The sequence below is a fragment of the Bos taurus genome, chromosome 20 (assembly GCF_002263795.3).
Source record: "Bos taurus isolate L1 Dominette 01449 registration number 42190680 breed Hereford chromosome 20, ARS-UCD2.0, whole genome shotgun sequence".
NCBI lineage: Eukaryota > Metazoa > Chordata > Mammalia > Artiodactyla > Bovidae > Bos > Bos taurus.
This window is the reverse complement of record NC_037347.1, coordinates 56,544,314-56,570,356: the sequence shown is the minus strand read 5'-3', so window position 1 is coordinate 56,570,356 and position 26,043 is coordinate 56,544,314. Positions and strand designations below refer to the sequence as shown.

Genomic DNA, 26,043 nt, shown 5'->3' with positions numbered 1-26,043 from the left:
CCTGGAGAATTCCCAGGGACAGAGGAGCCTGGCTGGACTACAGTCCATGGGGTCACAAAGAATCGGACACGACTGAGCAACTAAGTACCAGGACTAGCCTATAGAGCACTGTGATGGTGCCTCCTTAACAGATGATGGTACATCCCTAACTGCTTACATCCCTGGTCCCAAGAATGTCATCAGGGAGGTTCCAGCAGCAGCCTCAGTGTCGCCAAAAGGGAACAGGACCCTGGACAGTTCTTATGTGCATCCACCCATAAGGACCCCAACCAAAATTACCCATTGGGGTTACATTCATTGGAATCAACTACCTCACTGTAACCCACTCTTAGCTACTTTTGATCGAATCAATCCTATTCCACTTAATTTCATGGAGCCCAAATATTCCAAGCAAGGATTTTTACCTACTTACAAACACTTGCTCAAACCTTGGTAGAAAGAAGTCCCCCATTTCAAGTATGGAAACGCTTGCCTCAGACGTATAGCATAGTTAAATCTTACACAAATATTTTAAATAATTCAAATTTTCACTTGAATTTTCAAAATTTGGTGTTTAAAATGAATTTATTTTTTCAATTCATTAAAAAAATGTATTTAACCATAACTTAATTGTTTTTAAGCCCTGAATTCACTGCTTTTCTCCACTGAGGCAGAGAAAAATTTTACATCAACTAGTCCATTTTCCTGGAGAAGGAAATGGCAACCCACTCCAGTACTCTTGCCTGGAAAAGCCCATGGACCGAGGAGCCTGGTAGGCTACAAATCCATGAGGTCGAAAAGAGTCGGACACGACTGAGCGAGTTCACTTTCACTTTTCACTTTTCTGCATTGGAGAAGGAAATGGCAACCCACTCCAGTGTTCTTGCCTCAGAATTCCAGGGACAGAGAAGCCTGGTGGGCTGCCATCTATGGTGTCGCACAGAGTCGGACACAACTGAAATGACTTAGCAGCAGCAGCAGCAGCAGTCCATTTTCCAATGGCTCAGTTTCGTCATGTGGGATGTAATAAATATTTAACTGTCATCCTCACTGCGGCCTACTTGAATATCAAAATGCCATTTAGAATAACAGCACTCAGAGCCAAAAAAGAAACCAGCACACACAGACCATTTGCCCAGCAGCAGCAGTTATGACTAAGGACACATCTGTTCAATAAATGATAAATACCTAAATAAATTTAATAAATTTAAAAGTAACACTTAACAAACATTTAAACTAGAAAAGCCAGTGCCTATACAATCTGTTTATTTTGTTCCTTTTCAAAGACCACTTGGTTAAAATCTCTACACAAAGGTCAGACATTCAGGGTCTAGAAAATTAAATGCCATAAAAATGAATTCAAAGTTTTCTTACCTCTTGTTCTAGACAAAATCATATCCTTTATTATCTGCATAATAACACGTGTAAGGATCATGACGGAAATCAGGTGATACACTCTCCATGGAGTCAGTGCAAGGAACCTATCACAGCAAAAAACAGACAAATCATTGTTTCAATTTGAGGATTTTACCCTTTTTAAACAATTAGGTTTACTTTCTGCCACAGAAACAAAAAATAGATTCAATAATGATTTCACTTGTCAAAAGCACCCACAACGTGACCATATGAAAGTTACTTGGGACATCCCTGGTGGGCCAGTAGTTAAGAATCTGCCTGCCAATGCAGGGGACACAGGTTCAATCTCTGGTCCAGGAAGATCCCACATGTCTGGGGGCAACTAAGCCTGTGAACCACAGCTACTGAGCTCATGATCTAGAGCCCACGAGGTGAAACAACTGAATCCCATGTACCTACAGCCCATGCTATGCAACAAGAAAAGCCACCACAATGAGAAGCCCGAGCACCGCAACTACAGAACAGCTTCCACTTGCCGCAACTAGAGAAAGCCTGTACACAGCAACCAAGACCCAGAGAAGCCAAAAATTAAAGAAGAAAGAAAGTTACTTAATAGGCATTAGAGACAGTGAAATAAAAGCACCTGATCCATGTGTACTTTTGTGCCAGGCTTTTCTGCTCTAACTGCCCATCTGGGCAGAGGATTTGCAATTTCGGGTATGGCCCAAATAGCACTCTGCTAGATGGAATAGAATTGACCTGGAGCAGAATCATTATAACAAAGGCAGAGCTGCAGGGTCTTCTCAGGCACAGTCAGTCAGTCAGTTCAGTTGCTCAGTCGTGTCCGACTTTTTGCAACCCCATGGACTGCAGCACGCCAGGCCACCCTGTCCATCACAACACTTGCAGTATTCTCAAACTCATGTCCATTGAGTTGGTGATGCCATGCAACCGTCTCATCCTCTGTCGTCCCCTTCTCCTCCTGCCTTCAATCTTTCCCAGTATCAGGTTCTTTTCAAATGAGTCAGTTCTTTGCATCAGATGGCCAAAGTATTAGAGTTTCAGCTTCAGCATCAGTCCTTTCACTGAACATTTAGGACTGATTTCCTTTAGAATTGACTGGTTTGATCTCCTTGCAGTCCAAGGGACTCTCAAGAGTCTTTTCCAACACCACAGTTCAAAAGCACCAATTCTTTGGCATTCAGCTTTCTTTATAGTCCAACTCTCACATCTGTACATGACTACTGAAAAAACTATAGCTTTGACTAGACAGACCTTTGTCGGTAAAGTAATGTCTCTGCTTTTTAATATACTGTCTAGGTTGGTCATAACTTTCCTTACAAGGAGGAAGCATCTTTTAATTTCATGGCTGCAATCACCATCTGCAGTCATTTTGGAGCCCAGAAAAATAAAGTCAGCCACTGTTTCCATTGTTTCCCCATCTATTTCCCATGAAGTGATGGGACCAGATGCCATGATCTTAGTTTTCTGAATGTTGAGCTTAAGCCAACTTTTTCACTCTCCTCTTTCACTTTCATCAAGAGGCTCTTTAGTTCCTCTTCACTTTGTGCCATAAGGGTGATGTCATCTGCATATCTGAAGTTATTGATATTTCTTCTCCCAGCAATATTGATTCCAGCTTGTGCTTCATCCAGCCTAGCGTTTCTCATGATGTACTCTGCATATAAGTTAAATAAGCAGGGTGACAATATACAGCCTTCATGTACTCCTTTCCTGATTTGAAACCAGTCTGTTGTTCCATGTCCAGTTCTAACTGATGCTTCCTGACCTGCATACAAGTTTCTCAAGAGGCAGGTCAGGTGGTCTGGTATTCCCATCTCTTGAAGAATTTTCCACAGTTTATTGTGATCCACATATTCAAAGGCTTTGGCATAGTCAATAAAGCAGAAATAGATGTTTTTCTGGAACTCTCTTACTTTTTCGATGATCCAACAGATGGTTGGCAATTTGATCTCTGGTTCCTCTGCCTTTTCTAAATCCATCTTGAACATGTGGAAGCTCACAGTTCACATACTGTTGAAGCCTGGCTTGGAGAATTTTGAGCATTACTTTACTAGTGTGTGAGATGACTGCAATTGTGCACTAGTTTGAATGTTTTTTGGCATTGCCTTTCTTTGGGATTGGAATGAAACCTGACCTTTTCCAGTCCAATGGCCACTGCTGAGTCTTCAAATTTGCTGGCATATTGAGTGCAGCATTTTCACAGCATCATCTTTCAGGATTTGAAATAGCTCAAGTGGAATTCCATCACCTCCACTAGCTTTGTTCGTAGTGATGCTTCCTAAGGCCCACTTGACTTCACATTCCAGGATGTCTGGCTCTAGGTCAGTGATCACACCATCATGAGTACCTGGGTCATGAAGATCTTTTTTGTACAGTTCTTCTGTGTATTCTTCCCATCTCTTCTTAATATATTCTGCTTCTGTTAGGTCCATACCATTTCTGTCCTTTATTGAGCCCATCTTTGCATGAAATGTTCCTTTGGTATCTCTAATTTTCTTGAAGAGATCTCTAGTCTTTCCCAATCTGTTGTTTTCCTCTATTTCTTTGCATTGATCTCTGAGGAAGGCTTTCTTATCTCTCCTTGCTATTCTTCGCAGCTCTGCATTCAAATGTGTATATCTTTACTTTTCTCCTTTGCCTTTCACTTCTCTTCTATTCACAGCTATTTGTAAGGCCTCCTCAGACAGCCATTTTGCTTTTTTGCATTTCTTTTTCTTGGGAATGGTCTTAATTCCTGTCTCCTGTACAATGCCACAAACGTCCATCCATAGTTCTTCAGGCACTCTATCAGATCTAATCCCTTAAATCTATTTGTCACTTCCACTGTATAATCGTAAGGGATTTGATTCAGGTCATACCTGAATGGTCTAGTGGTTTTCCCTACTTTTTCAGTTTAAGTCTGAATTTGGCAATAAGGAGTTCATGATCTGAGCCACAGTCAGCTCCCTGTCTTGTTTTTGCTGACTATATAGAGCTTCTCCATCTTTGGCTGCAAAGAATATAATCAATCTGATTTTGGTATTGACCATCTGGTGATGCCCATGTGTAGAGACTTCTCTTGTGTTGTTGGAAGAGGGTGTTTGCTATGAACAGTGCGTTCTCTTGACAAAACTCTCTCTGGGGTCTCCTGCATTGGTGGCGGATTCTTTACCAACTGAGGTATCAGGAAAGCCTCTTCTCATGCACAGAGAGTAGCTAAAGTAGATGCCTTTTGCTTACTATTCTGTCTTAGTTTCTGTTTTATGCCATATTCATTTCTCTAACTCCTACCCATTTTCCCACCAATCTCTTAAAAATAGCAGTTATTAGGAACCCAGTTTGCCAGCCCTTTCTCTCTAATATCACTGCTCTTTTGTCTATCTGCCCACTTTCTCTCCAGAAGAAAACAAAGAATTCTTTATGATGAACAGCACACAAACCCTACAATACTTTTTTGGTTTGTTTGTTTTTGATTGGTTTTATAAAGGAATGGAAAGACAAAGAAGTCACAGGGAGCTTTGAGCCTTCATACAGAGGTTGAAACCCATTTTACATAAGTTAGTTGGTTAAGCTGCTAATTAATACTTCTTTGAAATCCTATGAACTGAAGCCTGCCAGGTTCCTCTGGCATGGGACTCTCCAGGCAAGAATACTGGAGTGGGTTGCCATTTCCTTCTCCAGGGGATCTTCCCAACCCAGGGATTGAACCCAGGTCTCCCACACTACAGGCAGATTCTTTACCAACTGAGCCACCAGGGAATCCTTTCACTTGGGGCGATCATAACTCAGACAAATTAACATATATATCACTTAACACTAACTGTAAAGTAGTGTAGAATGTATTAATATAAAGAAGCATACATATATAAAGAATACATGAAAACTGCCTTCTAGGAACTTACTTCCTCATCAGAGAAATGAACACAGGCTGTGCTAACAAAGTCCAAGGCAATGAGTCTTAATGCTATAGCAAAACATGGGCAAAGAGAAGAGAGAACCAAAGGAGGAGAAACTATTAACTCCAAATCAGGGAAGATCTAGAAAAGTGGCACTGAACTTAGTCTGGGAGGATGGATGCAATTCAGAGGTAAATAGAAGCTAAGTTCCAATTAGTGGATATAACATGAGTAGAAGAATCAGACAAGGGTGAGGTGTGCCTGGGGCATGCAGGTGGTCTGGGGTAGCCCCAGCAGAAGCAAAGGGATAAAGAAGAGAGTTGGGAGATTGGCAGAGAGAAGAGATTGAGGTGTCAGGCTCAGGGCTGACTGTGGCAAGCCCTGAAGGATATATAGGGAGTTTGGTTTTAACTCTACTGACAGTAGAGAAAAAGCCAAAGATATAGAGTAGGAAAATGAAATTGAGTGATTTAGGGAAATCCCTGAGGGCAGCAGGGAAGATAAGGTAGATAGGGAGGAAACTGGCATTCAGGAAGGTTATGCAATGTGTTTGGTGAGAAGTGGCCAACATGAGATGCTGGTGAAGTACAGGTAAACCCTCTCCCAGAATGTGGGAAACCCAAGTTTAAGGTCTGGTTCTTATGCTAATTGTCTGTGTGTGACCTGGGCCAGAATAGGTAGAATAGGTCAGTGCTTCCTAAGTATAGTTCTGCAACTGTTAGCAGCCTGGCTGCCTGGAAAGCTTGTTAAAATACAGATTCCCAGACCCCAGGCTCCTCCCCCGAGATCCTCTGAAATAGGTGGTTTAAATACTAGTATTTACATTCAATAAATATCTATTTATGGGGGCCTACACTGGGCCACTTCATGGCAAATAGTTGTGGAAACAATGGAAACAGTGAGAGACTTTTATTTTCTTGGGCTCCAAAACCACTGCAGATGGTGACTGCATACATGAAATTAAAAGACCCTTGCTCCTTGAAAGAAAAGCTATAACAAATCTAGACAGCACATTAAAAAGTAGAGACATTACTTTGCCAGCACGAGAGACAGTGAAGGACAAAGAAGCCTGGCGTGCTGCAGTCCGTGGGGTTGCAAAGAACTGGACATGACTGAGCAACTGAACCACAACACACTGAAGTGGCAGTTCTCAGAATTTTTGATAATGATCCACTGTAAGAAATTCATTTATATCTACATACATACAGATGAAACCAGCTTCAAAAGTGATATTTGTCCTTATAATGTGTGATGACTTCTGATACTTTCCTTCAATTCCACTATATTTTAAAATGCTGACTGCAACTCACTTAAGTGTCTCCACAACGAGTTGTAACTCAGTGTGACTCACATTGCATCAGAAGGAATCTGCAGATGTTAGATTACTATGTTTCATTAGAATGGCCTTTGCTTCAGAGTCAGGTAAAGACCTAGGAGAGAAAGTTCCCTCAAGTTTAAATATCTTTTGAGCTAACCAGGAAGCCATTTAAGGATGTCTTAAAAACCAAAGAAATGCAAAATGAACTGAAGCAATGCTGGTCATTACTTATTCTTTTAGTGGAAATTACAATCTTCCAGGAATACAAAAATTAGGGAATGATAGGACTTTGACCCATCGCCCTGGCTGCTAATAGCTCTCATTTAGAGGGCACTACCATAGCAACTCCAAGAGCCCTGAGGATGCCCCTCATGTGCCCTGAGCCAGGGACTAGTTGGTATCTTGCCCAAGGGTCTCATTTGTCATTAAAGATCCTCAGCCAAATGAGAATGCAACCCAATCACTATTCAATACTTGGAGTGGAAATGCCAAAATTGTATGGGATTGCATGTCTCCTTGGTCGATGCATGTCTTTGCAGTCCAAGAGCTAAGAATAGAAATGTCTAAGAAACAAAGTCCTAATATTAATAATTTGTACTTAGGAAAAACCTGCATATTTTTGGTATTTTAGTTATTTATACTGGTTATGAGGATTCATCTCATGGTTGCAATTAAAATATGTAGCATAATTTAGACTTCTGATTTTGAAATTCAAATCATGGGAACACTTATGAATGTATTTATTTTATGGGAATTGCCTAATATTTGGGAGATCTTGGTTGTCAGACAAGGTCATTTTTTAAAACTTTTATTTTGTTATCTTTCAAACATATACAAAAAGAGAGACTGAAGTATAGTAAACCCAGCTTCAACAATTCTCCATTCATGGCCAGTCTTATTTCTTTATATTTCCACACACTGAAGCTCTCTCCTATTTTTATATCTATTTCTGCTTTATTGACTATGCCAAAGCCTGTGAATGTGTGGACCACAATAAACTATGGAAAATTCTTCAAAAGATGGGAATACCAGACCACCTGACCTGCCTCTTGAGAAACCTGTATGCAGGTCAGGAAGCAACAGTTAGAACTGGACATGGAACAACAGACTGGTTCCAAATACGAAAAGGAGTACGTGAAGGCTGTACATTGTCACCCTGCTTATTTAACTTCTATACAGAGTACACCATGAGAAATGCTGGGCTGGAGGAAGCACAAGCTGGAATCAAGACTGCCTGGAGAAATATCAATAACCTCAGATATGCAGATGACACCACCCTTATGGCAGAAAGTGAAGAGGAACTAAAGAATCTCTTGATGAAAGTGGAAGAGGAGAGTGAAAAGTTGGCTTAAAGCTCAACATTCAGAAAACTAAGATCATGGCATCCAGTCCCATCACTTCATGGCAAACAGATGGAGAAACAGTGGAGAAACAAATCTAAAAAATAAACAGATTTATTTTCTTGGGCTCCAAAATCACTGCAGATGGTGATTGCAGCCATGAAGTAAAAAGACACTTACTCTTTGGAAGAAAAGTTATGACCAACCTAGACAGCATATTTCGGAGAAGGCGATGGCACCCCACTCTGTACTCTTGTCTGGAAAATCCCATGGATAGAGGAGCCTGGTGGGCTACAGTCCATGGGGTTGCTAAGAGTCAGACACGACTGAGCGACTTCACTTTCACTTTTCACTTTCATGCAGTGGAGAAGGAAATGGCAACCCACTCCTGTATTCTTTCGTGGAGAATCCCAGGGATGGTAGGCCTGGTGGGCTGCCGTCTATGGGGTCACACAGCGTCGGACACTACTGAAGCAACTTAGCAGCAGCAGCAGAGAGCATATTTAAAAGCAGAGACATTACTTTGCCAACAAAGGTCCGTCTAGTCAAGGCTATGGTTTTTCCAGTAGTCATGTATGGATGTGAGAGTTGGACTATAAAGAAAGCTGAGCGCCAAAGAATTGATGCATTTGAACTGTGGTGTTGGAGAAGACTCTTGAGTCCCTGGGACTGCCAGGAGATCCAACCAGTCCATCCTAAAGGAAATTAGTCCTGAATGTTCGTTGGAAGGACTGATGCTAAAGCTAAAACTCCAGTACTTTGGCCACCTCATGCGAAGAGTTGACTCATTGGAAAAGACTCTGATGCTGGGAGGGATCGGGGGCAGGAGGAGAAGGGGATGACAGAGGATGAGATGGCTGGATGGCATCACCAACTCGATGGACGTGAGTCTGAGTGAACTCCGGGAGTTGGTGATGGACAAGGAGGCCTGGCATGCTGCAGTCCATGGGATCACAAAGGGTCAGACACGACTGAACAACTGAACTGAACTGAACTGAAGCTCTCTCCACCACATACACAGCTAAATTATTTGAAGTAAATGTCAAACTTCACAAAATTTTATTTTTGTGTGTGTATTTGCAAATGTCATTTATCTTCAAAAACAAAAAGGGACTTTTAACCTAACAACAATATCACTATCACATCTAATAATACTGCTCAATGTCCTTACTGCAAACATTCTTTGATGTCGTCAGGTGCCTGTCAGCATTCCCAATTGCCCACTCATCTTTTGCACACATGTGTACACACACACACGAAAACACTGAAAGACTGAACCAGAATCTGAAAAAATCATACACTGAAACGGATAGATGTGAGTTTTAAGTTTCCTGTAATTTGTAGGTTTCCTGTCTGCCCCTCATCTGTCTCTCTCTATTTATTATTATTACTGTTTTTGCTTAAAATTATCATGGAAGAAACAGACTCATTTGTCCAGTAAAGCTTTCCAAAGTCAGAATCATTTCTTGTATCCTTGTGGCTTAGTGTAACATTTTCCTTTACCCCTTCTGCAGACTGTGAAAACTGGCAGTTGCATCTGCAGTCTTGACCAGATTTCGGCTCAGTTTCTTCTTCTATAGAGCTGCACGACAGGTGGACCTGTGTGCTCCCATCAGCAGGTACCCAGTGACCGCTGTCTCGATTCTGTGACGTTAGCAGCCATTGGTGATGGCTGCCTGGCTGATATTTCCTCAGGGGCTACCCGGGGGTGGGAGCACTTCATTCTAGCTTCAGGTGTTAGCTAGGTCACATCGATCAAGAGAAACTTCCCTTCATCAATGTCGGATGACCAGAAGAGATGGATCTCAAGGCAAAGGCGGGATCAACACTTGATTCCTTCTCTTTATTTACCAGCCCTCAAAAAAAATGAGACCTTAGTGTTCTCTAATACTAAGATTTAAGGTAAGGGTAGAGAAGCTGGTCTCCTTCATTCCTTTTCAGTGTTTATGAATGATGTGCCACAGCCCCTGGAGTCTCATCCCTACGGACCCTCAAGTGGCCCATCTTGGTGGGTTAATCAGGTTGGTTCCTGAGTCCCTTTGGTATAAACTGTAGTAACCTTTGATAATAAAACACTTTAAAGGGACAGGAAAAATATAAACTTTACAAATGCAGTTTAACATGTGGAAAGAAGTATAATGAAAGTTTTTAATGAAACCATTCTCAGATGATAAAGAATCTGCCTGCACTGCAGGAGACCTGGCTTCGATCCCTGAGTTGGGAAGGTTCCCTGGAGAAGGGAATAGCAACCCACTCCAGTATTCTTGCCTGGAGAATCCCATGGACAGAGAATCTGGTGTGCTGTAGCCCATGGTATCGCAATGAGTTGGACATGACTGAGCCACTAAAACACACAATCATTCATCAAAGACTCTCTTGAAAATGACTGCTAAAATTTCCTGGATTTATAAACATAATAATGCTATGATAGCTAAAATTGAAAGCTCAAGAATAACAAGGGTTACAATCTGACTAAATCAAATTATACTTTAAAAAAAAATAGTTGAATAGAGGGCTTCTCTGGTGGTCTAGTGGTAAAGAACCTGCCTGCCAATGCAGGGGACATGGGTTCGATTCCTGGCCCTGGAAGATCCCACATGGCTCAGAGCAACCCAGGCTGTGTGCCACAACTATGGAGATCATTCGCCTAGAGCCTGAGTTCCGCACAAGAGAAGCCACAGCAATGAGAAGCCCCAGCACCACAACAAAAAGTAGCCCCCGCTTGCTGCACCTAGAGAAAGCCTTCCTGAAGCAGTGAAAACCCACTGCGGCCAAAAATAAAATAAATAAGTAACATCTTTTAAAAAAATAGTTGAACAGAGTTGTTTCAAACCGATCTTTTCTTTTATGAAAACTGTCTTATAGGACATCAAAAAAAACAAAAACAAAAACAAAAAAAAAATCCCTGCCTGCCGGCCATAAGCGATTCTGATTCTGGCACTCTGTGGCACTACTCAGAGACGACTACACTTTTTCATCCAACCCATGATTCCCTCGGTAAGCATCACCCAGTCCTACTGAAACACATCTCATATGGGGAAGCTCAGCATGTCTTCTGCATCCAGCTCCCTACAGTGTCCTTTTATTACTGGGGTAAGGGGAAATCCCATTTCATTCCATAACCAGTGACTGTCAGGCCCTGGGCTGATGACTAAATCCCAGAGAAGCTGAGAAGCAGACAAGTAAACAGCTATGTTTAACCCAAGTACTTTCCACAAGACTGTGGAAACAGGAAAGAGGACCGATGACCATATAAGACAGGCAGAGAGAGCTCTTGAGAGAGGGTGGCGTTTAAGCTGTTGGACTCTGCCAGGTAAAAAGGCACCAAAGGCATTCTGGGTCTGGGAACAGGGGAAGCAGGGGAAACAATGAGAGGCTTGGACAGGAGAGTGACAAAGTGCCCTTAACGCCAGCCTCCCTTGACCCAGAGGCTCAAGTTCTGCTATCCAGAGCCACATTGCAGTGAATAGAACGGCTGATGTCTAGTAAGTGCAAGCGTGGTTCTAGACATCATTTAATATACGTATTCACTCGTTTAATCCTTATAACAATGTATGTATTTGCTCATTTAATCCTTATAACAATCCCATGAGGAAGCTACTACAGAACCACATTGCAGTGAATAGAATAGCTGATGTCTAGTGAGTGCAAGCATGGCTCTAGACATCATTTAATGTATGTATTCACTCATTTAATCCTTATAACAATGTATGTATTCACTTGTTTAATCCTTATAACAATGTATGTATTCACTCATTTAATCCTTATAACAATCCCATGAGGAAGCTACTCCGTAGCCCCATTTTGCAGATGAGCAAGGAGAGGTTAAGAAATTTTCTTAAGGCCCCAAAGTCAGGGGAGGTGGGACCAGGATCCAGACAGGATCTGGGAATCCAAACAGCTTGGCTCTAAGCCAGCTCTCTCACCACCTTGCAAAAACACCTCCAAAACACAAGCTCCTCTTCTTCCTCCTCCTGTTACTACATGAAAACAGCTAGAAGGGCTGTTACTGAGTTTGGAGAGTATGTCTGCTCAGGGTGTGCTGAACTGACACAAGAGATCCCAAGAGCACTCCTCAGTGACACCAGCCACCACCACCAAGGTTGCAGAAAGTGGGGGTCATGATCATGCCTCGTCAGCACAAACATCCCTGGTCCCGTCACCTCTTCCCCATGTGTCTAATCCAACTCTGGCCGGGCTCCAGGGGTGACTCTTTTCAGACCAAATGCTCCCACTGGGCATCTGTAGGGGAGCCAGGAAGGGCCTTGAATCCCTTTGTTCTGGATTCCAAAGCTCTACTTATACACTTTTTAAAAAATTAATAGGCTGTATTTTTAGAGCAGTTTTAGGTTTACAGAAAAACTGAGTAGACTGTGCAGAGACTTCCCATATCCCCTCCTCCCCTATCCTCCCATCCCACCTGCAGTGTCTCCTAGTATTAACATCTTGCTTCACTGTGATACATGTGTTATGACTGACGAACCAATACTGATATGTTATTAACCAAGTCCATAGATCACAGGAGAGCTCACTCTGTCACACAGTCTGTGGGTTCTGACAAATGTAGAATTTTGCGTATCCATCATGACAGTGTCACCTGGCATATTTTCGCTGCCCTAAAAATCCCTGAGCTCCACATGGTCATACCTCTCTCTCTCCCCATAAACCCTAGTGACCACTGGTCATTTTACTGTACCTATGAGTTTGCCTTTTCCAGAATGTCATATAGCTGCAATCGCATAGCAGGTAACTTTTTCAGACTGGCTCTTTTCACTTAGAATTTATTTAAGTTCCTCTGTCTTTTCATGGTTTGATAACTCGCTTCTTTTTATTACTGAGTACGGAGAAGGCAATGGCACCCCACTTCAGTACTCTTGCCTGGAAAATCCCATGGATGGAGGAGCCTGGTGGGCTACAGTCCATGGGGTCGCTAAGAGTCAGACACGACTGAGTGACTTCGCTTTCACTTTTCACTTTCATGCATTGGAGAAGGAAATGGCAACCCACTGCAGTGTTCTTGCCTGGAGAATCCCAGGGACGGGAGAGCCTTAGTGGGCTGCCATCTATGGGTCGCACAGAGTCGGACACGACTGAAGTGATGCAGCAGCAGCAGCAGCAACATCCCATCATAGGCTGCACCACCGTTTATCCAAGTACCACTGTTTGTCCTCCTGAAGGACATCTTGGTTGCTTCCAATTCGGGGCGATTATAAATAAAACTTCTCTGAAAATGTGTGTGCAACATTTTGTGTATTCATAAGTTTTCAACTCATTAACTCACTTGGACACAGCCTTTTTTAAAATAGCTCTATCAGCATGCTTTTCAATTTATAGGCGGCTAAAACCTTCACGGATTTTATTTTTCTGCTGCAACTTTTGAATCTCAGTATGCCTTATTACGTTGGTGCCTGTTTGACAGCCCATCAATCAAACCTACAGCCCTTATTGGTGGCATCAACCACCTTCGTTCTCGTACCCAGTGCCATGACACCCACACATCTGACGTCTGTGTGTCTTCTGTCCTCATCCTCATCAAAGACGGATCAGGACTGGAGCCTGGTGATTCCCACGGAGACCTAGTTTACTATTATTAATCGGTACTTTATGAATATGACAGACCATCCAGCTTGCCATTATCTTCTGCCCATGTTAGTCCATCCTGTCCATAAAGATCTAATGAGACACTTTTCTTAAACACCTTGTTGAAACCTGCTGCATTCCTTGGGTCTGAGTGTCTATAAGTGCTGATCTGCTTGGCTGATGCTGAGGATTACACTGTGAGGTCTGGGAACATTCTCAGTAGAACTAAACAACATTAGGACCTGCCAGCAAATATCACATGGAACAGCCTGACCCGAGCCCAAGACCCAGGTGACCTTGCTGATCCACCCATTCACAGAATTCACAGACACACACAGTGACCCCCTCACCCAGGTGGCCAGAGGATTCCTGAATGCTGCTGAACAACGATTCAGAGACGGGTTGCAGTCACAATGCAGGATGCCCATGAGGCCCCAAGAAGCAGAGTGAAAAAGCACAGACTTTTAAGAGGAAGAGGCTGTGGACAGGTGTCTCTCACACTGGGGCCTTCGTGGCTTTCCGAGTCCAGTGCAAGTTGAACATGTGGGTGCTGGTGGTGGAGAAATCAACCTCCCCTTCCCACCAGGCTGCAGGCCCCACCCACAACAAAGGGGGGCTCCCTAAGACACTGCAGCCCCTACTCCAGGGCGGGTTCGGGACCTGGATCCAGGGCAGGGGTGAGGCCCCTGCCAACTGGTCACTCGGAGTACTGGGGCTCTCAGGGCCGGGCAAAGGTGGTGGTCTGTGTCTCACACCCACGCCTCAGTGAGGAGCAGGGGGTCACAGTGGAACACAGGCCTCCTCTTGCCCACCGCCCTGGGGCAGCCATCCTGGGTGGGGTGGGGAGGGGGAGGCTGGCAGGGCCAGCACCCAATGGCAGGGAGGGGGTGCCCATACCCCACCCTGGTGAGGAGACCCCACGCATGAGCTGAGGCTCCTTGCTCCCCTTGCTTCACTGTCCTGTTGCGCTTCACCAACAAAACACAAATCCCTTAACAGAAGGGCTAAGAATTATAAGACTGCAGCCTCAGAGCATCAGTCTCCAAGTGCAGGGCCTTCTGGGCGCCAGGCTCTGCATGTCTGCACAGATCACATGCCCTTTCAGCCAGCCCTGGAAAGGTTTTTTTCTTTCACTTTAAAATCATTGTTAGTTCGATCAAAAGATCATAGACACTTGTCTTTCTCCAAATTAGCCGAGGGATCCTGACTGTATCAACAGATGCTTCCTACAAGTGAGAACTAGTAAGAAGCCCTACCAGCCCCTAAGTCTCCGGCTCTGGTAAATATTGTTCTGCACGTGAGCTTTTCACAACCAATTAAATTCAAATACCATTTTGCATATTTTTAAAATCTTTTTGTTTTGTACAGGGGTATGGATGATGAACAAGGCTCTTATAGTTTCAGGTGAGCAGTGACCGAAGGGGCTCAGCCATCCATATACATGTCTCCATCCTCCCCCAAACTCCCCTCCCATCCAGGCTGCCACACACCACTGAGCGGAGTTTCATGTGCTCTACAGGAGGTCCTTGTTGGTTACCCATTTTAAATATAACAGTGCGTACTACATGTACTTCTCTTATCTGACAATGGATAATCCAGACTCCGAAAGCCAAGACAGGTACATATTACACATGACAACCATAATATACACATACACATCATGGTAGGTGAGGCTTGCCAGGTGGTGCTAGTGGCAAAGAACCCACTACCAGTGCAAGAGATGTAAGAGACGCAGGTTCAGTTCCTGGGTTGGGAAGATCCCCTGGAGGAAGGCATGGCGACCTGCTCCAGTATTCTTGCCTGGAGAATCCCACAGACAGAGGAGCCTGGCCAGCTATAGTCCACAGGGTTACAAGGAGTTGGACTGAAGCAACTTAGCACGCACATATCATCGTAGGTCAGTACTACATATGACAATCATACTTTGTATACAAATATATTAAATTATGTATGCTTATACATATAAAATCATATGTATATATGATACCCGTATGTCTTATAAACACGTACTGTATGGTTTAACAGTTATTGGAAAGGTCAAGTTCTGCAATTCACTGTGTGTACTTTCTTTTAGCAAGTTGTGTCCAATTTCTACATCTCAGGGCGATGATTGCTTTAAAAAAACACTGCATGACCAGGCTGACTCATGTCTAGCTTGTGATAATTACAGTTTACGGATGATGCCCAGCCATGCTAGTATAGCATCATTTCTGATTCATTTTTATACTGGAATAAATACATTTGTCTATTTGCTTTTTTCTTTCTGTCCTTTTTGTATTCTACACTTTCTTCTCCAGTTCAGGTACATCAATTTGCATTTCAAAGTTTCCAAGTCACCAATGGCCACAGTCCACTTGGTATTGTTGGGATGGATTATAACACTAGTCTCTGCTCTGCTAAGAAATAAGACCCAACCTGTATACTCAGAGACAAGGGAGGGTATAAGGAAAACAGACTCTGAGAAAATCTACATGACTGTGACTACATGACTCTTCTAATGGTGGGGGAAAAAAAAAATAGAGGAGACCAGGGAGCTCCCGGATGACGTCCATTTTGGAAAGTACTGTGATTTTAAGTAGAAAATTTTCCTATCGAATTATAGGCTTTGACTAATATAAAATCAGTCTGAAATCACTGCCTATAAGCCATGGACAGGGGGATCTTCCCTCAAAGCTCATTGGTTTCAGGCATTCCAAAGGTGCATGGGGCTCCAGGGTGCCTGCTCCAACTCAGGACTGGGGGCAGGCAGAGCACTGGGCCAGGCTGGGAGCGCCCAGGAAGGGCTGTGTGGACAGTGCGCACATGAGGAGGAGCTGAAAGTACACAGCCACCTTCTGTGACCCTCCCCTCCGTGGCCAACTACAGTCTCTAAACCTCTTTTTTTTTTTTTTTTAGATTAGTTGTGTATCTATTTGATAAGGAAACACTAACTGAATCTTCCATTACTTCATTGATGAGCTTTGCAAGGCCAAATCAAATGGCTTGACAGGATACATTTCTTAAGAAGCAAAGAAAGGGATAATTCACAAAAGGAAACAACAATTTCTTTGTTAATGGATGAAAAGGACAATATTTAGCTCAACCCACATGTAAAAACCTAACCCTCCTTTCTGGGTAAAGTATAACTCACTTTTTACAATGAAATGAAGGCTGTTGACAGCTAAAAAAAAACACACTTTATTTTTTGTCTCCAGAGAAAGAAAGACAAAGGCATTGAAACTCTCCAAGTTCTTAAGCACAAATTCATCTATAATGTTGGCTTTGTAGCTCTTTCAAAACAGAGATCTAAAAAGGAAGTTTAGTTTTTCTTTATTGAAATATACAGAACCATAGGCTTTGCCTAGATAGAGCTTTATTAAATATTACATTAACATTACACGCCTCTAATCATAAAAGAAGGGCCTTATATGATTTATCCAACATTATTCAAACTCCAGATCACATTTTTCTGGAAAATAATTCCATCATCTTGTCAAGAGTTAGGCGTACTGGCAGCAGTCCTCTTTAATATCACAAAATTCTGAATCTTCACTGAAGTTGGCTTTAATTTTTCCTGGTCTTTTATCCAGCAAAAATACTGTCTGAAGATGCCATGTGAAATTACACACCTACCACCAACGGGGAAAACACGGGAGACATGGGTTCAATCCCTGGGTCAAGAGGATCCCCTGAAGGAGGAAATGGCAACCCACTCCAGTATTCTTGCCTGAAAAATCCAATGGAAGGAGGAACCTGGCGGGCTACAGTCCAAAGGACTGCAGAGTCAGACACGATTGAGCACACACACCACAAAAGGGGGAAAAATCTGCCAAATACACGATGACCCTCTGAATTGTAATAGCGTCCCAGATGCAAATCTGTTTAAACATGAAGATATGCCAAGGTGGGGAGGGATGTATTTCTTAGAAATCAGCTAAATACACATTTTAAATAATTGAGAAAGAAGAGGGTAATCATGCAATCTAGTGAGATAAAGTAATGACTCAAGAAATTGCAAATCAGAGACTAAAACTCTGAAGTGTTAGTCTCCAAAGAAGTGCTTTTTTTTTTCTTTTTCCAGAGAAGTACTTTAGTTGCAATGACCAAAAAAGTGAATCAGAAGCAAGAGAGGTGAGAAGTATGAAGAAAAATAAAGAGGTGAGCCTCTTGACCCAGGGAGAGGAGACATTTTGGAAGCCACCCATAGGCAGGGAAGCATCAGAATGAGGCAATCAGAAAGGGTCCACTGCAGTCAGTGGAAGAGGGAGTCGGGCTGGCTCCAGTAGAAACCAGTGGTGATAATCCAGTGAATTCAGGGAATGTGCCCAGCTAAGCAACTCACAGGGGACAAACCACAAGACTGTGGGGAGGAGCCGCGGGGCGTCTGTGTTCTTGAGCCCAGGGAGTGGGAGAAGCCAAGGGCACAGCTAGAGAGGAACCAAGTCCAACTGAGGCCAAGGCAAGGCGAACTCAGGCCTACCCTACCCCAGCTCTGCAAAGGAATTAGGAGAAAAGCCACGGGCAAATCAAGTCAGGAGCACCCGGGCGAGCAGTGGGTTTCTAGCACCGCCACCTGGGCTACAATATCTGCCCATCCACCATGCCCCACACCTGTCCCAGGTGGTCTCTGCAGCTCAGTAGAAGCTGACTTCCAAGTAGGGTTAGTGAGTCAACCTCTACAGCCCATTCCAACGAGTTCCCAGTAAGTTAAAGACTAACTCCAAGATTCCATCACAGAAAGGAGCTAGAAAAAGAAGAAATAGATGCTATCAGAGCCATGCATTGCAATGGGGCATGACAGAGGGAAGGCAAGGGGAAGCGGGGTTTGGGGGGGGGGGGGCGGGGGGATGGTGGAGACCAGAAAAGGGACAGTGAGACCCAGAAGCACAGAGGAGGGAAAAAAATAAATACAAGGTCAGGCATCTGTTTTCACGGCATCGCTGTCGGTTTTGTTGTTCAGTCGCTAAGTCATGTCCGACTGTTTTGTGACCCCATGGACTGTATTGCCCACCCCCTCACCACCAGCTCCTCTGTCCAGGGAAATTTCCAGGCAAGACTACTGGGGTGGGTTTCCATTTCCTTCTCCAGGGGATCTTCCAGTCCTAGAGACTGAACTTGCATCTTCTGTATCAGCAGGTGGATTCTTTACCAGTGAGCCACCTGGGTTTACATAGGCTTTTATGCCAATAGCAAGGAGATATATGGTATGTGTGCCCAGTGGCGACTGCAAAGTTTGAATTTCAGCCCCAAATCACATGGCCAGTGAGAAACACCTCCATCCTCCTCTCTACGCCTCAGTATTTTCATCTGCAAAGTGGACAGTGGCTAGATAAGTCCTTCCCCAAACTGACCATCAGAATCATGCAGGACACTTTTTCCAAATACAGATTCCTGGGCACCACACTGGACCTGGGAGAGCAGAATCCTTGGGGTGGGGCACAGGAGTCTCCGTGTTAACAGCCAGGTTTGCAAATAATGAACTGCAATGATTCCCCTGGGCATTTCCCATCCAAACATCCTCTGAGTTCATGAACTGTAAGTGCAGAAGTAATACCTTTCAGCTGATCCAAATCTGAGCTGAACTTGGGCCCTCTTCCTTCATAAATAAATGAATGTAAACACTGAGTTCAATCCACAGTGGCAGGGGTGGAAGGGGCTTCTAAGACGACTAGCTCTTGGGAAGGAGAAAGGGGGACCAGACACACAGTAAGGAATTCAATCAACCTTTATGAGAGCCAGAGAAAAAAAGCAGCTGAGGTGTCATGAGGACTTACCGTGTGCTAAATATTTTCACATGTTCGTCTCATTTTATTGTGTTAGTTTCAGGTGTATAGCAAAGATATTCAGTTATATATATATATTTTTTCAGATTATTTTCCATGATAGGTTATTGCAACATACTGAATATAGTTCCCTGTGTTACACAGTAAATTCTTGTTGCTTATCTCTCTGTGTGGGCTTCCCAGGTGGTGTAAGTGGTAAAGAATCCGCCTGCCAATGCAGGACATGTAAGAGACACAGGTTAGCTTGCTGGGTCAGGAAGAGACCCTGAAGGAGGGCACAGCAATCTACTCCAGCATTCTTGCCTGGAGAATCCCATGGATAGAGAAACCTGGTGGGCTACAGTCCATAGGGTCGCACAGAGTTGGGCACGACTGAAGCGACTTAGCACACACAGACACACACACACCTGTCTTGTGCATAGCAGTTTGCATCTGTTAATCCTAGACTCGTAATTTATCCCTCCCTTCCACTTCCTTTCCCCTTTGATAGCTGTAAGTTTTTCTACATTTTCATCTCATTTAATGCTCCTGCACAACCTGGGAAGCTAGATATTTGGAAATCATACACTTATAAGTAGACTGCTGCTACTGCTAAGCCGCTTCAGTCGTGTCCGACTCTGTGCGACCCCATAGACGGCAGCCCACCAGGCTCCCCCGTCCCTGGGATTCTCCAGGCAAGAACACTGGAGTGGGTTGCCATTTCCTTCTCCAATGCATGAAAGTGAAAAGTGAAAGTGAAGTTGCTCAGTCGCGCAAGACTCTTAGCGACCCCATGGACTGCAGCCTACCAGGCTCCTCCATCCATGGGACTTTCCAGGCAAGAGTACTGGAGTGGGGTGCCATTGCCTTCTCCGATAAATAGACTAGGTTAGAGCAATTAGTCAAAAAACGTGCAGCATATAACCCAAAGAGTTTGGGTCTTCTTGACTCCAAGTCCACTGCTCTGTTTACATATCATCTACAGAGTCCCTCGGCCTCCCACTTTAACCAACCAATCTAAAGCACCAGAATGTTCTAGATAGCAGGGGAGTGGTTGTTTTGCTTGGATTCTTTAAAAAAAATTTGGGGCCCTGGTGAGGCATGCAGGGGTCTTCAATCCCCAACCAGGGATCAAACACACACCTCCTGTGGTGAAAGTGAGGAATCTTAACCACTGGACCGCCAGTGAAGTCCCTAGATAGCAGGGTTGAAAGAGCAACTGTCATATGGGCTCCTCTCATTCTCATTCCTTCCCAGACCCCGTTCCAACGCACCCTGTCCAGGGCCCCACAAGGGTCAGACACTCTGCAGTTCTGACAGCACTGCCCCAGCTGTCGATCTTATTCCTCCAGCTTCGTCACTCTGAAAACCCAAGGATGGAGGGAACTGGACACCCTAGTCCTGGTGCTTTCATGTGGCCCCCACCCCACTTGGTCTTGCCCTGTTGGTCAGCCTGGTTCTCCAGCCCATCCCTACCCTGGTCCTTCTCTTCTTCCTCATGGGAAGCCTGGCCAGGACTCTGCCTCCCCAGCTCCAGCCAACCCCTATCCAGGTGATGAAACCTTGATCACACCCTAATAATACACTGTACAGGATCACAGTCTCACCTCAATGGGCCTCCTGGAATGACCATTCCCTGAGTCAAGATCCTAGGCTCAGCAACAAGATTCACACAGCCCAGACCCTCGCCTCGAAGGTCTGAGCCCATAATGTTCCAGAACTAGGACTGAGGCTTTTACAGCCCTTGGGCCAAGTGTCTGGACTGAACTGCTCACGGCAAGGTCTACTTCTGTGTCAAGGTGAATGAGCCTAAAGTTGCCCCAGGGCCACCCTGCAGAGCTGAGGACCATCCTGTCTCTTCCCTACCGGCTAGGGAAGAAGACATTCTCTCAGGCTGCTACACTCAGTTAACGAAGACGCCAAGGCTGAAAGAACTGAACAAACTATAAGAAACTGCAAATTAGAAGAGACAGGTGACTTAAGACTAGAGAAACCATAGTATCCCAACTGACACCTTGTCCGGCGTCCTTAGGATTAGACAGAAGATCACACACTCACCCACTAAAGAGCCAGACAAATACACAACACAGAGAAGCACCAGTTTAATTTGCTTCAAATGTTGAAAACATCAAACAGACTGAGCACTGAGTTAGTAATTCTGCCATCCTGGGAGGGCCATTTATTGGAAGGCCAAGATCAAGAATCCTTTATCAGTATACTGAAGCCTCATGGAAGAAAAGTTATGACCAACCTAGACAGCATATTAAAAAGCAGAGACATTACTTTGCCAACAAAGGTCTGTCTAGTTAAAGCTATGGTTTTTCCAGTAGTCATGTATGGATGTGAGAATTGGACCATAAAGAAAGCTGAGTGCCAAAGAATTGATGCTTTTGAACTGTGGTGTTGGAGAAGACTCTTGAGAGTCCCTTGGACAGCAAGGAAATCTAACCAGTCAATCCTAAAGGAAATCAGTCCTCAATATTCATTGGAAGGACTGATGCTGAAGCTGAAGGTCCAGTACTTTGACCACCTGATGTGAAGATCTGACTCATTTGAAAAGAGCCTTATTCTGGGAAAGATTGAAGGCAGGAAGAGAAGGGGGCGACAGAGGATGAGATGGTTGGATGGCATCACTGACTCAATGGACATGAGTTTGAGCAAGTTCCTAGAGTTGGTGATGGACAGGGAAGCCTGGCGTGCTGTAGTCCATGGGGTCGAAAAGAGTTGGACACGACTGTGTGACTGAACTGAACTGAACTGAAGCTTCATGGGTCACCCCATTTACCAACATGCCCCCCTAAGAATACGAGTAAGCAGCCTCCCCACACAAACACTCCCTTAATATCAGGAACACCATATCCAGAAGCTATGCCAGGAAAAAAGTCACCCACCTTCATCTGATGCAAAAACATTCAAAAAACTATATACTACCCAGAACTAGTCATCCTGTCATCACATCATCCCAGAATCATGTCATCACAGTTTGCACAGGTACATTCAGGGGACACAGCAGTGATGACAACAGGTGGGTGTCTGTCCCCACAAAAGGCAACACAGGGACAGGCCAAAGTGAAAGTGTTACTTGCTTAGTCATGTCCAACTCTTTGTGACCCCATGGACTGTAGCCCTGCCAGGATCCTCTGTCCATGGGAATTCTCCAGGCAAGGATACTGGACTGGGTTTTGCCCTCCTCCAGGGGATCTTCCTGACCCAGGGATTGAACCCAGGTCTCCGGCATTGCAGGCAGATTCTTTACCGTTTGCGCCACGAGGGAGACTATAATCCTACTTGGGTGACTGCCTGACCAACACAGGGTGGGAGACGTTTTCCAAACTTGAGTAGAAACCAAAAGCACGTGTGCAGGTCCAGTGGGTGTCCTTCCAGTTGCTGGCACAGGAGGGGAGAACCCAGGCCACCAGAAGGGCCCACTCTGGACGCACGGCCACTGCCTGCCTGGATTCTGATTGACAGGGCTGCCTCCAGGCCCAAGACTGTGCTCTGTCATCCAGGTAAGAAAACCCTTTCTGGTTCTTTCCTATGAGTCCAGTGAAAAGAGAAAAGAGAGACAGAGACAGATATATGGGGCCGGGGAGGGGGTTACGTTATTCATCAGTGCACAAGGCATGACAGAGGACCAGCAGCTGCCTCACGGACCCCTGGCCTCAAATGTGTTTCTGGAGTGTTCCAAACCAAGAGTAAATTTTGGATATGAATGAATTTTTTAATTTTTACTTTTTTGGCCATGCCTCGCGGCATGTGGGAGCTTAATTCTCTGATCACAGATGGAACCCACATCCCCTGCATGGAAGCGCAGAGTCTTCACCATTGAGCTGCCAAGGGAGCCCCAGGAACGAATCTTTTTTGATGGATGTCAATTCTTCAGGGTTCCCAACTCCAGCCCCTGGTCCTGGGACCTACAGGATCCCTGAGCAGGCGGAGCAGAGCCTCTCCCACCCTCCCGGATGGAGAACACGTGGGAACTTGCCGGTGGGAGGGAGCGCTACTGTCACAAAATTATTCTGCCCTGGATTGGTGGAGCCTGCTCCTGACAGTGCAGGGTAACCTATAAATCAGGCCTCCAGCCCCTAAGAAGTTATTTTTATTTAAAAGAATATTTTACTGTCTTCTTTCACATCTTATGATGAAAAAAAGAATAACTTTTGATATACAGCACAAACAAGTGGTAACACACAATTTAATGGAGCATTTTTAAGTGGGAAACTGTGATTCTGAAAAAGAGCCACGAGGCCAGGGCATGAGCCTGAATGAGTTCACGGCTGGAGTGCTGAGAACATGAGGCATCTGGCTCCATAATCCTCACTGCTTTTGACAAACGAGCGAACCGAAGCTCAGAGAGATTAAGTTCTTTAACCAGGCTCATCTTGCTAGAAGCTAGTTCACCTCCTGTTCACCCCTCCTCCTTAGCCTCACACAAACACACACACATACAATGAGAGAGGCAGACACACACGCACACACTTGTGTGCCTCCATGAGCATTTATTTCTACTCTATCTCAATCCAAAAAGCAACTGAGTAAGGAAAAATAAAGGAAAGACCATCATTCAGGTTTAAGTTTAGCCCAAGAGAAATCAAACCAAGAGTTGAGATGCAAAATGACAGCCACAAATCTGGTTCTGAGATGACCTCCTTGGGGTAAGAACTTGATATTTCATCACTAGAAAAATCCCTTCTCACCCCCAATAGTAGAAGGCAAACTAAAACAGTGAGCATTTCCTCATCTTCTTAATAGGAAAAGAATTCATCAATTAAAATATAGTTGGTGGGTAAGTGAAGTTGTGAAACCATAGACAATTACGTCAAGGGTGTGGAGAAAAGGGAACCCTCTTACACTGTTGGTGGGAATGTAAACTAGTACAGCCAATATGGAGAACAGTGTGGAGATTCCTTAAAAAACTGGAAATAGAACTGCCTTATGATCCAGCAATCCCACTTCTGGGCATACACACTGAGGAAACCAGAAGGGAAAGAGACACGTGTACCCCAATGTTCATCGCAGCACTGTTCATAATAGCCAGGACATGGAAGCAACCTAGATGTCCATCAGCAGATGAATGGATAAGAAAGCTATGGTACATATACACAATGGAGTATTACTCAGCCATTAAAAAGAATACATTTGCATCAGTTCTAATGAGGTGGATGAAACTGGAGCCTATTATACAGAGGGAAGTAAGCCAGAAAGAAAAACACCAATACAGTATACTAACACATATATATGGAATTTAGAAAGATGGTAACAATAACCCTGTCTACGAGACAGCAAAAGAGACACTGATGTATAGAACAGTCTTATGGACTCTGTGGGAGAGGGAGAGGGTGGGAAAATTTGGGAGAATGACATTGAAACATGTATACTATCATGTATGAAATGAGTCGCCAGTCCAGGTTCAATGCACGATGCTGGATGCTTGGGGCTGGTGCACTGGGACGACCCAGAGGGAGGGTATGGGGAGGGAGGAGGGAGGGGGGTTCAGGATGGGGAACACGTGTATACCTGTGGCAGATTCATTTCGATGTTTGGCAAAACCAATACAATATTGTAAAGTTTAAAAATAAAATAAAATTTAGAAAAAAAAACTGAAAAAAAAAAAAGCTCACTTTGAGAGCCTGGGAGATGCAATAACGACCTGAATGACAATGCATCCCTGACTTGTTAAAAGTGAAGTCAGACAGAGAAAAGACAAACATCATATGCTATCCCTTGTATGTGGAATCTTAAAAAATGATATAAAAGATCTTATTTACAAAACAAAATAGATTCATAGACATAGAAGACAAATTTACGGTTACAAAAGAGATGGGAGGAAGACAGGGTTTGCGACGAACACATAAACACTACTCCATATAAAATAAACAACAAGGACCTAATGTACAGCTTGGGCAACTACACTCAGTGTCTTACAACAACCTATAAAGGGTCTGCCTGCTGGATCGGACTGTAAAGGGTCCCCCTGCAATGTGGGAGACCCAGGTTCAACCCCTGGGTCAGGAAGATCTCCTGGAGAAGGGAATGGCTACCCACTCTAGTATTCATGCCTGGAGAATCCTATGGACAGAGGAGCGTGGAGGGCTACAGTCCACGGGGTCACAAAGGATTAGACACGTCTGAGCAACTAACACTGTCACATTTTCGCTTTCATAGAGGAAAAGAACCTGATAGATGTGTGTGTGTGTGTGTGTATAACTGAATCACTTTGCTGTACACGAGAAACTAACACAACACTGTAAATTAACTATATTTCAATTTAAAAAATGGTTACAGAAAAAAAGGGAATCTCTGGAGATGCTGGGTTTAATGCTTTTGACTGTCTGTCCAAAAGGAGCAATAAAAGAAAGACAAGATAAATGGTGGTTGGGAGTGTTATAGGAGGAAACCAAGCCACCTGCTGTAACACACGCAGTTTCAAAACTCCCATGGGTGTGCTAGAAGGTGTGAGCATCACCCGACAGGCCTGTCCTCTTGTGCACACCTGCACAGCAGTGGTGCAACTCTCTCTAATTAAACAAGGGAGACAAAGCCGTCCCCTAGCACGGCCCTCACCAACCTCCAACGGAAAACACATGTCCTCCTGAGAATGCCACCTGAGATTCCCAGCGCCAAATTAACTCTTCAAACATATAGACAACGCCCGTGAAAAACAATGCCTGGAAGCAGAGTAAAAGCAAACATAATGAGCAAAGACAACAGTTTCTCACTAAGGTCTCCAAATGAGCGACTCCGCCTCTGTGTTTATAACATCTGACATTAAACATGAAAGATAAGAGAAAACGCCTCAGTGCAACGGCAAACAGCAGACACGAGGAGCC

At 44.2% G+C, this 26,043-nt stretch overlaps 1 protein-coding gene across 1 annotated transcript in view; it reads right to left on the bottom strand.

Annotated features, from left to right (window-relative positions):
* Positions 1 to 26,043, bottom strand: part of RETREG1 (reticulophagy regulator 1) — a 158,156-nt gene that overhangs the window by 114,558 nt on the left and 17,555 nt on the right. The window contains exon 2 of the mRNA XM_024981355.2: positions 1,354 to 1,460. Within this exon, the coding sequence (XP_024837123.1) occupies positions 1,354 to 1,460 (107 nt within the window). The remainder of the gene's footprint in view (positions 1 to 1,353; positions 1,461 to 26,043) is intronic.